The following is a 17,053-nucleotide window of genomic DNA, read 5'->3' as shown; positions in this document are numbered from 1 at the left end:
AATTTTAAAAGCCTGTTTTCTGCAATGTGTGCCATACACACACACACACACACACACACACACACACACACACACACCACTGTCAGAGACAACACAACAAGCTACCTTACTCCAAGTCTGGTCACAGGACCCTGGACAGAGTGGCAGGAGCAAATCAAGGCCGGAGGAGGGGAGAGGGGCTGTGTGGAAGCCAGGAGCCAAGCACCACTTCTCCAGGGCCTCCCTTCCCCAGCCCTAATGGGAGATGCCAGGGACCGGATTTGGGACCAGCTACGGCCCCATCTCCAACGCACAACCCTAACCCTCTTGAGAAGGTAAGGGGGTTCTTGTTGGGTCAGACAAACCTGTTCCAGCATCCTGCAACCCACAGTGACCAACCAGATGCTTCCAGGAAGCACACAAGGGTGTGTGTGTGTGTGTGTATGTGCGCAAAAAGGCTACACATCTTCCCTGTAATTACTCCCCCCAGTGGCTGGTCTTCGGAGCGACAGCATGCTGCCTCTGAACAAACATGGAGATCACATAGAACCGCCATGGCCAATAGCCCATTGGTAGACGTTTCCTCCTTCACAAACACGTCAAATTATTTTGAAAATAATTCTCCCCTGGGAGAAAAAGCAGTTCTAGGGAAGGATCGATTCTGAGTGGGCAAACAGCACAACCTGGAGAGGAGAGTTGGCCTTGAGGTGGCGAACATGAGTTGTCCACTTTGTTAAGCAGGGTGCACCTTGGTTTGCATTTGGATGGGTGAATACACATGAGCACTGAGTATCTGCTTTGCATGCAGAAAGTCTCAGGTTCAGTATATTAACAGATGTAATGAAACAGTACAGGGGGTTAATAGGCACATCAGAGATAGCCGCATGAATGACAGGCTTGTTGAAAATGTGTTTCTCCTGGACATAAGCAGCTGGCTTGTATCAACCTTGGTCCATCTAGCTCAGTGATAGGGCTGGGAGAGAATCTGGCCTGAAACCCTGGAGGGCCGCTGCCAGTCAGTGGGGACCAGGGATTCTCAACCTCGGGTCCCCAGATGTTACTGGACTTCAGCTCCCATAATCCCCAGCCCCAATGGCCTTTGGTTGGGGATTATGGGAGTTGGAAGTCTAACAACATCTGGGGACCCAAGGTTGAGAACCCATGGTGTAGACAATATTGAGCTAGATGGACCAATGATCTGACTCAGTATGCTCAGGTCCCCACTCAAGATGCCACACTCCCATGGATGCTTTTCCTCGGATGGGGGTCAGGAAAAATAATCAAGCCACTGCCATGTGCTGCTACGCTCTCCTAACATCCCTTCCGATAAAGAGCGATTTACAGTCTGCCACGATCCTAAGAACCACAAGAGAAGCTGGTCTGGGGTGTAGCTTGTGGCCCTCCTGCCGCCACAGTTCTGCCACTTGGAACCCCTGTGGAGAGCCAGGGGCTGCCCTTGGCACTGTGGAGTGACCCCAGCTCACTATCCCTGTCATATTTTCTGGGTGGCCATTTCAAGCGAGGAGATCAAACCTGACGGAAGCTATTTGGAGGATCTTTCAGGGCTAGCAGACATGGCTGTGTTTAATTATTGGTCCCGAGTCTCCTTGAAAACCCCATTTCCACACAAAGGCACACCACCTGTGGGACACAAATGCACACCTGTGGGCTGACCTAAATTAATGCACACAGCGTGTTTTGAACACTTTGAATCTGCTATAAAAAAAGATGGGCTTACATACGATGGTAAAATGACAGACCACACCCCAATTTCCATCTGCGGGCAGAAGCACTTTGTAGTAAAACAAAGACATGTTAATTGCCAGTGTCCCCGACAACAAACAGAAAGAAGTGTTAAGATGACCAGGCTGCTCTTTAATTCAGAGTCCACTCACCCTCGGGCAGATCTCCCTCTGGTTACCAAGCAACCAGAGGAGGAGTATTGCCCATGCGTGTGAGCGGATGTGAAAATGACGACGACTCCTTCAGCACTCCCTGTGATGGGCTGGAGGGAGAATACCACAACGTTCCAGGATAAAAGGCCGCCTTCCAAATGTGCAGGACTTGTCAGGGTTGCTTTCAAAACCAATGATGAATTGGAAGGCAGAGAGGGCAGAGGCTAAATCAACCACGTCTCCCCTGCCCCCTGCCCTTTGCGTTTGACAGACAATAAAAACACAGAACAATTGGAATATACACAAGGGCAACCACTTGCATCGGCTTTGGTTTTAAAAATGAACTATACATACGCTGAGAAGGGATACTGCGCCGTGCGTTTTAACTGGTTGTCTCCCTAGCCTGACCGACTGAGGACTGAACAGGGCCTTCCTGTATCCAACCCTCTTCTTCTGTGGGTTTCCACACCCTGCACTCTGGTTGTTGCACTCAAGAGAGTAACTGCACTATGCTTACCTCTAAATAAGTGGAGGCTGAAGCTTCAAGCAGTAGCTACAAAAAATAAATAAGTCACAAAGTTAGTTAGCAAATCAACGAAAGGGGTATGTATGCCTAAGGGGTGGGCGCATAGCTCAGGAGGACAGACGGCCCTGGTTCGGTTACGGCCATCTCCAGGAACCACAAGTCATAGAAAACGCCTGTCTGGAATGCTGGAGCGTAGCTTCTGGCCACAGCACACAAGGCTGGCCTCAATGGGCCGGATGCAGCAGCTTCATACGTTCGCCGCACATGGCCAGCGTCACACGGGGATGGCAGTGGGTGCCCACGATCTACTCCAGAACACAGGCTGTGGCCTCAAGGCATCCCAGATGCTCCCACACCAGCCACTCACCTTGCCACCTGCACTGTGCAAGCATCACCTCTGGGTGCAACGTCAACCATACTCCTCCCAAGAGTAGTTACGTAGGTTGTTTTCGAGTCTCTAACATGATCATCCAGCACCTATGAAGGTGGAAGCAGCAAAAAGCAAGGTGAGGCTGGGAGCTCTCCCCCTGCTCTGCACAGGCGCCTCCGTGGTTGCACCAACTTTCTGGAAAGGGTCATGGAGGAGGCTCTGAGCATTTCATTGGGGGCCTGAGCCCCATGGGCCACCCCCTAGCTGATACTCCTGCTTCCCAACATCCTCAGATAGAAGGCCCATGTTGCATGCAGGAGTTTGCCAGAGATCTATGCAAGACTTAATCACATCTCTTTCTGTTCTGATAGAATAAAAAGACTCGATGACTTTGGCATCTAACTGTAAAGAAAAGGTGGTGGCTTGGACTGGAGGAAGTCAGAGGCAAAACCAAAATGGTCCCTTTATGGTACTTGCCACCATTCCGCCACAAGAGGGGGCCAGACTTCCAGTCTAGAGAAGGAAGGGGCTTGAGCGGTAGGAAGCACCGTAGTAGTCGGGGCCAACTCCTCTTCTACTGCAAGCTTGCTGCATTATTAAGGAGGAAGCAGCAAGGCACCACTACAATCATGAGCCAGCAATCTGCGGGGGGAAATCTTTTAGGTTCTCCACCTTGTCTGCAGATGGCCATGACTGCATCAGTTTTATAAATTGTTGTGAGCAGAGTTATGATACATAAAAGTCACATGCGTGTGACTTTAGGAACGTTACCGACATCTCACACCCATGCAAAAACCACTCCCCTTTTGTGATTCCCAGGGCTGCCTAATGAGAATTTTAACACCCAGAGGGGAGGTTGGTTGGTTTGTGACAGTGCTGGGTCACTTATTCCGACAAGGTTTTTAAAACATGCCAGCTTCTGGAGAGACTTTGCACATTGCCTTATCTGCTGAGAAAGTCTTGCAGGCGGCCAAGGAGCCTGGAGTACATTCCTAGTTATGCACATAGATGCTGGCTAGGCTTTCAAGGCCTCACTGAGAATGGACCCTACACCGTCTCTGGGGCTGCATACCACGGGGGGAGATAGATGGGGAGCCAGCTGGCTTGCGTGGAGCCCCCTCTGCCAATTCTGGTGTTTTCTACAAGGATCCCTCGCTTATCTTTCTCTAGGAAGCGCAGGTCTCCTCGGAATAGCCTGGAAACTACTGCATTGCCCAAGTCTGTTAGAGAAGCAGTGATCTTGCATCATCTTCTGCTATAGAAACAACATTTGGGTAGCAAGGTTATCCTTTTGGAAAGGCAGTGTAGTCCATTCTTCCCATCTTCAGCAGAGAAACTTGGTCAAGTCCCAATAGAACACCTGCCTACCATGCAGAAATCTAGCTTCCGAACTTCAGGGCTGTGTCTTGGCAGCATGTGGATGCTCACTGCTGCCTCTGAGCCCCTCTTTCACCTTCCCTCCAAGCTAGGGAAGGCAGACATGAATCTGAGGCAGATGCTTGAGCACGGAAGCAAGGATTTGCCCGCTGAGCCCACCCGAGTGGAGCCCATCTCTACCAAGGCACAGCCTGGCACGTGCCGAGGTGGTGCAGAAGATTTGCTCTCCTCCCCCAAGCAGGATGCTCTGTTTTTCTGTGCATCACAGGATCCTCTTTGGGGTGGAACATACGCAAGACAGATCAATGGAGCTGCAACCCTTCTCTCCACACTGCAGGATTCCATGTGCAGAGGTGGGTGGGGACGTGCTGTCTTGAAAAGTGAATATCCTTTAAAATAAAAAATGGGGATTTTTACAAACACAAGAACAAAATGACAGCTGGCACTCTAGCGCAGGCAACGGTTTTCCACTGGCCCTTTACAGAACAAAATGTTACACCAGATGTAAAAATGAAGGGGGATTACAAAACCCAATTTCTGCTGTTATTGTGGGCATTCCCCACCCCCGCCCCAAACTCTGCATTCTGGAAGGTTTACAAGGCAAGTAATCCTTTTTCCGATAAGCAGCAAATCAAACATGGCCCCGCCTCTTGGTTGTAAAATATACAGCCCATGTGGACTCCCAGCCAGTGTCTAGACAGCAAGGAGGGGGAGAAAGAAGGAGGGAGAAAAGGAACATAAAACGCATTTGTGACAAAGCAGAAGCAAACAAGCTCCCAGGGTTCCAAGAGCTAATGGCACAGCCGAGGGCTGGGCTTCTTACACAGAACAGGAGTGATGTATGAGGGGAAATAAATATATCGGAGAGATAAGGGACCAATAAAGGCAGAGCAAGTGGGAAAATCCTTTGTTTACTTTTGTATCTGGTGTTAAGGCAGAGGTGTCCAAGAGTTGAAAATTAATTCCAACGACGGCACCCAGACGCCAGAGTTAGCAGATGGCAGATTTTTCAATTTCAAGTGTCTCGTGAGTGCAATATTTCTTTGGAGAGCAAGGGTGAAAACATACACAAAACCCAGCAACAACACCGCCCAGAGAGAAAGAGATCAGACTTATTCACAGTATTTTTTTTTCTTCAAAAAATAAAACAATCAAGACCACTTTTACAGTATAAACACGCCAATTCATTCATTTTACTGATGGTTGCAATTATGGATTTCATTCTCGTGGAGAAAAAAAAACCCAAGATGAACAAAAGGGGAGGGGGAAATTAAGAAAATAGCTATTTATAGAAAAAAAAGGCGGGGCTGAAACAGAAAAATAATCTGAGCGGACATTTTCAACAAGCAGTCCCAACGGATCCAAAGTTACCTGTGCAGAAGCAGCAGGGCTCAGCATGCTGGGAAACCTCACTCAGAATCGTGGCTTCCGTTCCCCAAATCCAGACTTCTTTTTAACGCTTGCCGAGAAACAAAGAGCCCTAATAATTTCATACTGTATTTATTTAATAACTAAAATTCACAAATAAAAAGGTACTTGCAAAGTCCATTTCGTTGCGTCGTCCCGATTCTCCTCCATTTTTACTGCTTTCAGACCCATAGGCGTTTTTTTTTTTAAATTAAAAAAAAAATGGGCTTGAATTTTTGTTTCGTTGGTTTAAACTAGAACTGTCGTATGATTGGTCAGTTGGAGCTGAAGCACCAATGGAGAAGATGCTTGATGGAGATGAGAGTTACACCCCCCGCCTTCCCACACACATTTCCAGAGGAACGGAGGGAGATAGGCCAGCGCCTGGACTCCGGCTCCCATTTCCCCCCACCCAGAGCAATCTTTGCGTTATTCTATTTCTTCTCTCAAAGTCACTGAGTGTAGCCTCTTTTACATATTCCCCCTCTTCGGTCCTTGCAGGACTGCATACACGGTGGACATTGTTCGTTTCTTACTCCCCCAGGCTGTGAGCCAGCAAGCAGGTCCTGACGCAGCTCAGCGCTAGGTGTTGAATGGGTGTCTTTTCATTTCAGGTAGTTTGGTGTGTCTTTTCAGAAGGCTGCCGTTCATGTTGCTTCCTTTCCTTTCTCTCTCAAGCGGCGATGAGGCTACTCGTACTCCAGGAACTGTTTGTGATAGAACAGCAAATATCTGCAAGAGACACAACGGACAACAGACATTTGGATACTCTCCCCTCCTATGGATCGACACTCCCCTCCCCTGCTCTCAGCCAGGCTTAAAAGCAAGAGTTTTCCTGATCAGGCAGGGATGGTTCTAGGGAGCTGTTTTGCAAACTCTCTCACGTGGCCATGTTGTGACACCCTAAATAATTTAAAGCCAGTGACTCATTGTGGTATGTGCCCAGCTGTTCTGGATTTGTACTAGGGCCCCTTCAGGCCTGAAAGCTACAGCAGGGTTTGCGGGAGTTTGGTTCCTGCAAAGATAGCCTAGAAGAATGAACCTGGAGCTGCAAGAATGGCAAGAATGATCCAGCAGGGGGCACTTGGTGAATGGTGTGAAAATCAGGTTTCCGGGAGCTTCAGCCTGCAAAAGGCCTGGTCGAAAACCAGCGTTTCCAAAAAACCTGGGAGCTGGCACACGTTTCCCTGAGGGAAAAGACTTCACTCTGAGACTTGCAAAAGGTCACCTTTAGAGCGTGAAAGAGGAACCTCAGAGGAATTCACCCCTGTTTTTCTGGGCTAGCCACCTTCTACGTTTTAACTCGTCAAAAAACTTCGTTTACACATCTACCCTTTCAGCAATCGAGGGTGAAATGTTGAACAGGACAGGCTGTACATTCCTCATCACCAGAAGTCAGAGCTGGGAATGCCAAAAGTGAAGGGAGATTTTAGTCATTCTTTTCCTGAACACCTAACTTATCACTGTTTTACAAAATACAGCTTCAAGCACTGATAGGATTCCTGTGCTTGCTGAAGTTTAACCCTTGGATGTGGTGTAGACAGCAACTACAACTCTTATACCCAGGGCTGTGTATATGCAACACTTCCACAGAAGTACAACAAAAGTATGGAGCGGGGCAGTGGGAGTGGGATTTGGCATCCAGAAAGTCTCAGACTTCTATTTTAAAAAAGAAGCATCATACATGCAACAAAACCCAAGGTTCTAGCCCTCATGACTGGGAAGGCAGGCTTGCAGAGACACATGGACAATGCCGACTGGAATTCCAGAAGCCAGTGAAGAGGCGTCGGCACCCTTGCCCTTCCCATGACTAACAAAGCCAGAATTATGCAAAACAGCAAAAGGGCCGAATTACAAAAGGGAAAAAGTGCAAATGCACTGCTGTATAATTTATGCATAAATAGAACAATGATTTGCAAAAAGAAAAATAAATGCACACATGTATAACCATGATTTGCTGGTCAAATGACCGTAACAATAAAGATTTGATTTGACACTGATTTGGGTCACAGATTCCAGCTTTTCTTGGAACAGGATCTGGGCCGCTTTGAGGACAAAGTGTTTCATTTTTGTTAATGGGCTTAAATGCAAGAGAATCGCTGCCTCCTGCCCCTTCGGAGTTAACATTCACCTTCTATGTTGGCATCACCAGTTTTCACTACACGTATCCAACGTGCCCCCCCTCTTTTTCTGTGGCTCGATTTTGTGGCCTTTTCTATCCCACCGCCCTTCCCAAGAGCAAATGACTGGAACCGCTGATATCCTGCGGGGTCACGTCAGCACAGGAGCCTGCCCTCCTCCACCGCCTCCGCTTTTGCTGCAGACATACCCTTCACTGTCTAGTACGTCCTTAATGCTAGCCTTGGTGATGATGGCGGCGTCGTCACATTTGAACCACTGGTCCTTGTGTTGCCGAATGAAGCTGGTATAGTGCCCGCTCTCCAGGGTTCCTTGGTGATTAACGACTGCAAACAAGGAATACCTGGGAGAAGGAGGACAAACAGAGACGGAACTCTTGGGTTAAGAGAAAAAGCAAACCACTGGGATGAATGGCATTCGAGTCTTCTGAGTCCATGAGCCAGGCCCACACATTACGGCCGGTGGTACCATTTCAGGGGACAAACGCTCATGGTGATTTCTGGCCATGTCTCCCCACACCCTGCCCCGCGAGATGGAAGATAAAGCATTCTTGTACTTGCAGCTCTCTCTGTGCTATCCCCTCCCCTTCTTTATCCCTACCCTTAAACCATTCAGGTAACACTGCAGTCATTTTTGCATAGAAGAAAGAATTAGGGTAGGGCTAGGGTAAAGGTAAAGTTGTGCCGCCGAGTCAATGTCGACTCCTGGCGCCCGCAGAGCCCTGTGGTTGTCTTTGGTAGAAGACAGGAGGGGTTGACCATGGCCTCTTCCCGCGCAGTAGGAGATGATGCCTTTCAGCATCTTCCTATTTCACTGCTGCCCGACAGAGGTGTTTCCCATGGTGGGGATTCGAACCAGCAATCTCTTGTTCCCTAGGCAAGTTACTTCCCCACTCTGCATGAACAAATTGTTATACGTTCTCCATGGAGTCCTCTTTGGAAGATATTGTCAGCTGCCTTTTCCATTCCTCTGACAACATCGATAAAATCCGATAGTAGTTTGTGTGTTTTAAAAACTCTTAAAACACCATTGGCAGTGTGGCCGCTTGCAGGCCCGATGGTCAGGACAATAAAAGGATCAGACAAGACACTGGAAGCAGGTATTGCAATGCGATCCCCTCTTTTCCCTCCCTAGGAGTGTCGACCTTGTCAAAAAGCACAAGGAGCTTTCCTCCCCCAGCTGGCCCATGTCCTATGACTGCCAGCGGCATTAGTGAGGGCAAGCCCACATGTTCAAGACTTTAGGAGACACCGTTAATGTTTTCACACAAAATGTTTTAAATGACAAGATACATCTATGATATTACATCAGTCTGATGAAAATTTAGGTTGGAAATTGAAGTCTCAAGGACTTTAAGAGTAAAGACCAAGTCTTGCCCAAATGCTGTGGGGCAGATCTAAGAGCAGCTATATTGGTCCAGTTCAGACTGAATAGGGAACCATATTTATGTCATACCATTTTATGTTTTGTTTAATTGTCGTGAGCCACTCCGAGCCATACTGCACTGGAGGAGGAAAGGAGCACTACAAACCGAGTCTCCCTACTCTGAGAAGGAGCCCTGCAAGCTACGGACTCACATGCTCCCCTCTTCTGCTCACAAGGAGGAGGCGAGGGAAAGCTTTTACTTTCATTTGACTAAACCACTAGTATTTGAACTCAGCGCTGTGGTTGACTTCAAACCAACAGCTCTGAGCTCATATGCAACACAAATCTGTACTTTCCTTCAAAGCAAAAGTAAATGCTTTCACTCTCCTCCTCTGATGGGCAAAAGAGAAGGGGAAATGCATGAACTTGCAGCTTGTTTGCATGGCATTAAATCACGGTTTCTCATTACTAAACTGGGTCACTGCCACCACTCAGTTATGACGAGCGCATCTAAACACCATGGCCTTCTCAGCGCCCTGTGGCAAGGGCTTCTGCCTTCTCCTCAAGCCATTGGTGTTGAGCCCAAATGAGCAACACACACTTATCTAAGGAAACATGCAGGCCGAGCTTCATGTTGCAGAGAGAAATTAGGAACACAGGGAGCTGCCTTCTCCAAATCAGTATGGTCTGCACTGTCAGTGGCTGCTCCAAGGGAGGAATCTTTTCCAGCCCTACCTGGAGAGGCTGCCAGGGATTGAACGAGGGACCTTCAGCTTGCAAAGCAGATGCTCTGCCACTGAACCACGGCCCCACCCTCAAAAGGTGGCATATGTAAGTCTCCCATCCAGGCACTGACCACACCAAGACCTGCTTAGCTTCAGCAAGGTGGCTGTATCGAGCACCCTTAGTACCCTGTACTGTGACCATGCTCCGGAGCAGTTGCACTATAATGCAACTGCTCATACTTCTAGTTTGCAGAAGCGTCTGCCTCTTGCGGCCATCTGCCAGTCTATCCTGCTGCCACTGTATCCTATAAACCTGGCTGACAGGAACTAGCAGTTGCATTTTTAGCTCTCTCTAGTCACCTCAAGTGGCGCAGTGGGGAACTGGCCACTAGCCAGAGGTTGCCAGTTCAAATCCCCACTGGTTTGTTTCCCAGACTACAGGAGACACCTATATCAGGCAGCAGTGATATAGGAAGATGCTGAAAGGCATCATCTCATACTGCGCGGGAGGAGGCCATGGTCAAACCCTCCTGTATTCTACCAAAGACAACCACAGGGCTCTGTGGGCACCAGGAGTCGACACCAATTTGACGGCACACTTTACCTTTTAGTAGCTGCCAGGTCCATACCAGGCTTTGAAAATGTACCTTTCAAAGGGGTGATTCTTTTATATTCAGCACAGGGAGAGCAACTGGCCCTTTCCCGTTCTTTAGTTTTTATAATTCTTAGTTTTTAGCTTTAAGATTTTAATTTGGAATTCTAAAAGCTAATTTTGATTGTGGTTTCAGCTTGGATTTTTAACTTGTTTAATTTTGTTAATTTTATCAGTCTGATTTTATATTGTAACTGTTTTATAAATGTTGCGAGCCGCCCTGAGCAGTAATGTACTGGAGAGGCGGGGTATAAATTTATTATTATTATTATTATTATTATTATTATTATTATTATTATTATTATTATTATTTACAATTAGATAGATAGATAGAGATAGATAGATATCCAACCCCAGCACAGCATCCCTCTAGGGACTGTTGCTGGTGTCCATCTTATGGTTCTTTTTAGGTTATGAGCCCTCTGGGGATGGAGAACCATCTTATTCATTTATCTACATAAACCACTTTGAAAACTTTTGTACCACCGGTTAGAAGGAGGGCATGGTGGGGGGTAGTAGTTACTTTTATTTACATACTGCTTTTGCAAAAAAATAAAATAAAAAAATTCTCAAAGCTGTTTAAACTGTAGGTGGCAAGATCATCAAAGGGGGAGTAAAATGGAAGGAGGAACTTTCTCTTTGTTTGAGCTACTGCTGCCAACTGGCTTCTGGGCAATCATCATAAAGGTTGGTATATAATGAGACATGACCCTTCCCCACTGCATATGCGCATCGTGCACATGCGCGCGCACACGCACACACACACACACACACACACAGGGCACAAAATAGATTTTTATTCCACTTTGCAGAGCTTAGCTTAGCCCGTCCACCCCAGAAGGAGAGCCACTTACTTATTATCATTGTTTAGACTATCTGCTGGCTGCTGGTACTGCCCGTTCATTCTGCTCTCTTTACTACAACAAAAACAGACATGTGCAGAAATAGTCACTTAAAAGGCAAACAAGGCAACAGGTTACAAACAGCTCCTCCGCTTCTTCATGCGGAGTTCATTTTAAAAAGTGAAAGTTTTGAGCTTGAGAAAGCCCCTCACTTGAGTTCACAAAAATGCATCCCTGCTCGCCAGAGGGCTGGGGCACTCGCCACGGGCGAGCTGGCAAGTGGATTTGTAGATGCCTGCTCAAAGGCCATTCGCCAAGGGGGAGGGCAGGATTTGCTCTCATTGTAGCAGTGTCCTCATGTGCGCTGCTTTACTTTTCCCTACAGAATGCAGGGCAGGAGAGAGTCAAGCCACTCTACAGCCAGGAGCCCAAGTGCTCAACCATTGTGCAGCCCACCTCCTTGCTGGTCAGCAGTGCCGTGAAGGTTTGCAAGGAGGCCCATACTTCCCAAGGCCTTTGAGTTTCTGACTTAAAGGACTGAGATGAATAGCACATCTAAGGCAGAGCATATCAAATGTTTGCAAATGGGAAGTGTTAAGAGAAAAAATTAAAAGTCGTTTAAAAAAAAAGTTCACATCATTACCCAGGGAAGTGCTTAAAATGATAAAAGAAAACCAAATGACTGGTTGGGCCCTGGACAACTATTAACAGGACGATAGAAGTGTGGACTGGTAAGTAAAAGGAATCTAGCAAGAAGAACCACCTTTGAGCACTTTGATCCACAGACTAGCATTTACATATAACAAGGATCACAAACTGATGTGTTAAAGATAGGCCTCGATATGCCCCCAGGGTGTTCTCACATGACAAAACTTGACTTTCTTTGTTTTCACTGGCTGGAAACCACAAGTGCTATAAAGCAGTTCTGACCAGCTGACACTGATTTAGGTTTTTCTTTTTGAGACAAGTAAAAGGAGTGCAGCAAGATGGCTAAAGGGTGGCTACATTCAATCTAAAAGTTCCTATTACCCAGTTGCAATGACACTCTACATTTGATGGTTGGTTTTGTGGTTGGTTTTTAAAGCAAGCCCAGGGAAGCCCTTTGTGTTGACAGCATCCCTGACAGATTTCACAAAGATCTAAGACTAAGGGGTACTTTTACGTAAATCCTAGAGCTTGGAGGAAGAGAAAATTAATCCAATTCTTCACTGAAAGGAAACCTTAATTGCATTATCCCTCTCTACACTGCTGGACCACTCTTGCTCTTGCTCATTAGCATACTTTATGTTTTTGACTGTGGCAATTGGATTATTCTCAGTTTCGTTGGTTGCTGAAAATGATTTCTGGCCTCCCTGTGCACAGACAAAGCCCCAAGTCCAGAAGCGAGGAGACCTGTGCTAGATTATCTTGGAACCCCTTGAAAAGTAAACACCTACCTATTGTGGCCACAGAAAATTCACCCACAAAGAGCAGGGTGAGTAAGAACGAGTTCTTAGTCTTCTGACATATCAAAACCCAGGCAGTTTTAAGGCAGAAGATATCAACTCATTTCTGCAGGAAATGTCTCCAAATTTGTTAGTTGGGGATTTTTAGGTCTTTTGTTTCATTTTTGCTACAAGCATTAACTGTGAAATAAAGGCTTAAAAACTTTAACTTCCTTCAGGCAAGTCTATTTCAATGTGGCCTACAACACTGCTCATTCGCTTGAACTTTTCTGAAAGGAGTGGTTTTCTGTCTGCTACAATGATTTCATGTGAAAACGTATATCCAGTGGAGATCCCAGATTCTAGGGATGGCTCTCAGATAATGCGTATTTGTTTGCTGCTGTTCCTCCTCTTGGCAAACTGAATCCTCCAAGCCGAGACTCAGCTAATTAGCATTAAAGTTAAACCAGGTATTCCCCAAATGCAAATGCTAGACAGATGCCTAAATTACTTGAACAAAATTTGTGCCTTAAGGGGGCAGATTTAGTCTCCTTTCAATTTGAGTGTACTTTTGATTAAGTGAGTTTTGGAATCAGTTGAGTTTAAGTACTGTAAAAATCCTGCTGCCAGATTATTTTGCAACTGGTTTCTGTCAGCAAAGCTAAGTTTGCCAATTCCTCTCTCAGAGCACCTGTTTCCATGCCAGAACAGGCAACAGAAAAAGCAGAAGGGGCTGGTACGTACCTGGAGGCCATAAAAGGTGTCATGTCCAGCTCCAGAGGAAAGGAAACGTACGTAGTGATCTTTCGCCTCAGTTTGGCTGAGTGTTCAAACCGCTAAAGGGAAGAAAGCAGGCAGCTTTGTTAGAGAAAAAGCTCCGATTTCCTTGACATAAAACTCACTGGTTGACTATGGTGGGATGACGAGACTGCTAATAGAACTACGTTACTGTTCTTAGAAGACACAAACAAGTATCCAGCACCCTTGGTACCAGCGGCAGGCAACTGTGGCTCTCCTGCTGCTGTTGAACTACAACTCCCATCGTCCCCAGCGATGATGGGAGTTATAGTTCAACAGCGGCTGGAGAGCCCCTGTGGCCTACCCCTGTTTTGTACAATCAGCATGGCTATATAATATTTTCGGGAGGATTTCTGTCCTAGCAGGAATGACGGCTGTCAGAGCACTGCGCTCACAGCCAAAAATAAGGACACGGGGCACCACTTGGTTAAAACTCGGATCACAACTCTGTTGACTGATTTATGGAGATCTGCAGCATATACACTTTGCTGTTGTGCAGGGGGAGGCCGTGTCTGCAGCATCGTGATCACCCACCTCCGCTTTTGCGGGGACAGCAACGCAGGCCCCATATCCAGGACTGCTCCTGCCACGCAGCTAGCTGTGAGAAAGGAGGTTTACCCAAGCCGCCCTCTCCCCCACCCCAGAGCTTTGAGGGGTGAAGCAAGCAAGAGCCAGAAGGTTTTTCATGCCCAGTTCCCCCAGCCCCCAAAGCCTTAAGAGGCTGGTCAGTGGAAACCTCCTTTCCCCCTTAATAGTGTGTCTGCTCACCGATGGCTGTGCCATGGCAACCCCTCTCTGCCAGCACTAACTTGCTGTTGCACCTAGGGTGCTACACTGGTTCAAGGTACCCGCGGGACACCCCAACAGTACACTTCCAGTGGTGGGGGAAACCGTCCCATCTGTTGTGAGAATTCTAAAGTATCGCTCTTAGCATCGCAGTAACCTCTTCTGCCACTAGAGGCACAAGGTGTTAGGTTAATAGGTCTCTCTTGGTCAGTTAAGAGTCAGAACGGTTCAGTAGTTGTTGTTGAAGGCTATAGTGCCTGTTTGGGTAGGCTGTTCTAGGTCTCTCTCTCTAGGTCTCTCTCTGCCGTTTTAGTTTCTTAATAAATCTTTTTGTTTGTTTTTGTTGTTTTCCCCAAACATGGGAAACATTTAATACGAAACAAAATAGCAGTGCAGCGTTGCTTCTCATCCAAGGTCAGGTAGAGTGAAGATAGCCTGGATGGCTGAACCCAATGCAGGGAATGGGAACCGCCAACAGTGGGAGAGGCAGCTGCTAAAAATAAGGCACCGGCTTGAGGAGGACGAAGAGACCTGGAAGCACCCCTCCCCTGAAAGGAAAGTCAGGAGGTTCGGACTGTCGGACAGAACACGGATCTGGAGGCTTTTGAAAGAGGTGTGAATAGCACCCTAGCAAGAAACAACTCTAGGTCCAGATGGTCCCAGTTCCACACCTGGAAGGTAGAGGTAGGTTGCAACAGGGGTGAGGGTAGGACCAGAAGATCCCCAGCCCCAGCATGGTGCCTGAAATCAAAATCTAATTTCTTGAACACATTCTAGTTTCTATCTATGTTTCCAGAATGTTTCTAGAAACATTCTAGTTTCTTGAACACATTCCTGATAATCTCTCGGGCTGAACTTCTTTGCCACCAGAGCGTACTCTGCTGTGCGAAGGCTTTAGGGTTTCTCCTCAAACCCTTCAACACCACCTTCAGAGCAATCTGGATGGAAGGGAAACCCCCTGCTTGCCGCCAGGCAGTGGCCAGCTAATCCTGCACCGAGACCCAGGCAGGTGCCGGGAGGCTGAGCAAGAGGGCTGCCCAAGGGTGTGGGGCTCAATGATGTGGCCAGCACCATGCCTCCCAGGCTGGAGGTTGCACGCAGCCCACCTCCACAGCCTCCCGCCATGCTTGGCCAGATACTACACTGCCTCCTCCACACCACCACAGATGGCGCACGACGGGGAAAAGTGGTATCCCCGACTGTGGAAACCCCTGGGAAAATACAAGTCTGTGCCACCAAGTGTACTGATTCGCAATACAGTACTGTACCACGCAGGACAGATTTTTATAGGAAGCTGCTGTACACAGAGTCAGACCATTGGTCCATGTAGCTCAGTATTGTCTACAATGACCGGCAGCGGCTTCTCCAAGGTTCCAGGCAGGAGTTCTCCCCAATCCCAGCAAGTGAATCTGGGACTTTCTGCATGCAAGCAGATCCAATGAGTTACAGCAACCTTACTGTGCTCACATGGAGTCACCCATCCAAATGCAAACCAGAGCAGAGCCCACTTAGCAAAGGAGGCAATTCATGCTTGCTACCACAAGACCAGCTCTCCTCCCCTGCGTCGTATTCCCAGGAGGTCTCCAACTCCCAGCCAGGCACTAACCATACCCAGACTTGCTTCGCTTCATGGCTGCTATATCATATATCTCCACCCATGCCCTGGTTTAAGAGTTCCACCACCAGATAAGCAATAATAATTCTAAACAATCAGGACAGGCTAAGAACTTTGCAACCCCAGCTTCATCCAGCAAGTCTGCAAGGTTTCATTCACAATGAAGCAAACATCTCTTCCGCTCCAGATATGCAGGCCCAGACAACAGCAGGCCGCTTCAGTCTCCCAAGATGTGACTCAGGAAGAAGAACAGGCTTGTGCTCTGCTGTCCATATGCCAGTGGACACATCTTCCCACTTAAGATATATTAATACTCCACACGATGCACTCCTTGATCTTTGGCAAAGTTCAGATGTCTAGCCAAGGGCACCCAGGACCACATCGAACAGCCTCCCCCTTGTATGCATTTATAATAAAATGTTCATCCTCAGCAAACAGAATGGAGTGAGCCATGCAGTGCCACATCCTGAGAAGAAATTAACTGAAAAGAAAGGCGGCAAGAAAGAGACGAGGAGATATTAGTTTCTGAAACAATGGGAAGTGTAATATGCGTCACCACTGTCACCATTATTTCCACCGAGCGCCACGGAGAGCAAAAAGATGAATGAACTGCTCTTTACAAAGGAGGCACCTCTCTCTGTTTCTCGGAACTCCTGTCCTATTTGCTCTCCCGGTTAATTATTCTTGGCTTATGGCACCATAACAATTCCCTAGCAACAGATCAGCTACGGAAAAAACTCCCCAGAAAACCCACGGACTCGGTATCCTTTTGCACTTCTGCTCATCTTTTTCACTGCATTATTAACACTGTCAGAACATATGCCCTTCCTAATGAATTTGATATTAGTTAAGCTATAAATAACTTACAGCTTTACCACTACAACAGCTGCTGGAATTTAGCAATATTAGCTCACCGGTGTTGGAATACTGTTTTGATGCATAGAATATTAAATCTTAATTTCCAACAGACAGGATGACAAGATGACTCATGGCGCGAGATCTCCTCTGCTGTTCAGCACAGATGCATGAAATGCTGCTTTAGTTGGGAGACTCACTTCACTACACTCCGAGTTGGGTGAGGAACAGATATCTGCATGGCTACGAACGTGTCTAAAAGTGCAGGCTTCCTGTTGTGGAAGCGGATGAGTGCTGG

At 47.3% G+C, this 17,053-nt stretch overlaps 1 protein-coding gene across 4 annotated transcripts in view; it reads right to left on the bottom strand.

The window, feature by feature from the left end:
* Positions 1-5,253: 5,253 nt before the first annotated feature.
* USP22 (ubiquitin specific peptidase 22) overlaps positions 5,254-17,053 on the bottom strand; it is a 149,432-nt gene continuing 137,632 nt past the window's right edge. For all 4 annotated transcript variants that reach the window (XM_053276436.1, XM_053276434.1, XM_053276435.1 and 1 more), the window contains 4 exons: positions 13,446-13,537; positions 11,290-11,352; positions 7,884-8,036; positions 5,254-6,286 (listed from right to left, as the gene is read on the bottom strand). In XM_053276436.1, the coding sequence (XP_053132411.1) occupies positions 6,244-6,286; positions 7,884-8,036; positions 11,290-11,352; positions 13,446-13,537 (351 nt within the window). In that variant the 3' untranslated portion in view covers positions 5,254-6,243. The remainder of the gene's footprint in view (positions 6,287-7,883; positions 8,037-11,289; positions 11,353-13,445; positions 13,538-17,053) is intronic.

The sequence above is a fragment of the Hemicordylus capensis genome, chromosome 13 (genome assembly GCF_027244095.1).
Source record: "Hemicordylus capensis ecotype Gifberg chromosome 13, rHemCap1.1.pri, whole genome shotgun sequence".
In the NCBI taxonomy this organism is placed as follows: domain Eukaryota; kingdom Metazoa; phylum Chordata; class Lepidosauria; order Squamata; family Cordylidae; genus Hemicordylus; species Hemicordylus capensis.
Note: the sequence above shows the minus strand (reverse complement) of the source record. Positions and strands in the feature narration are given on the sequence as shown.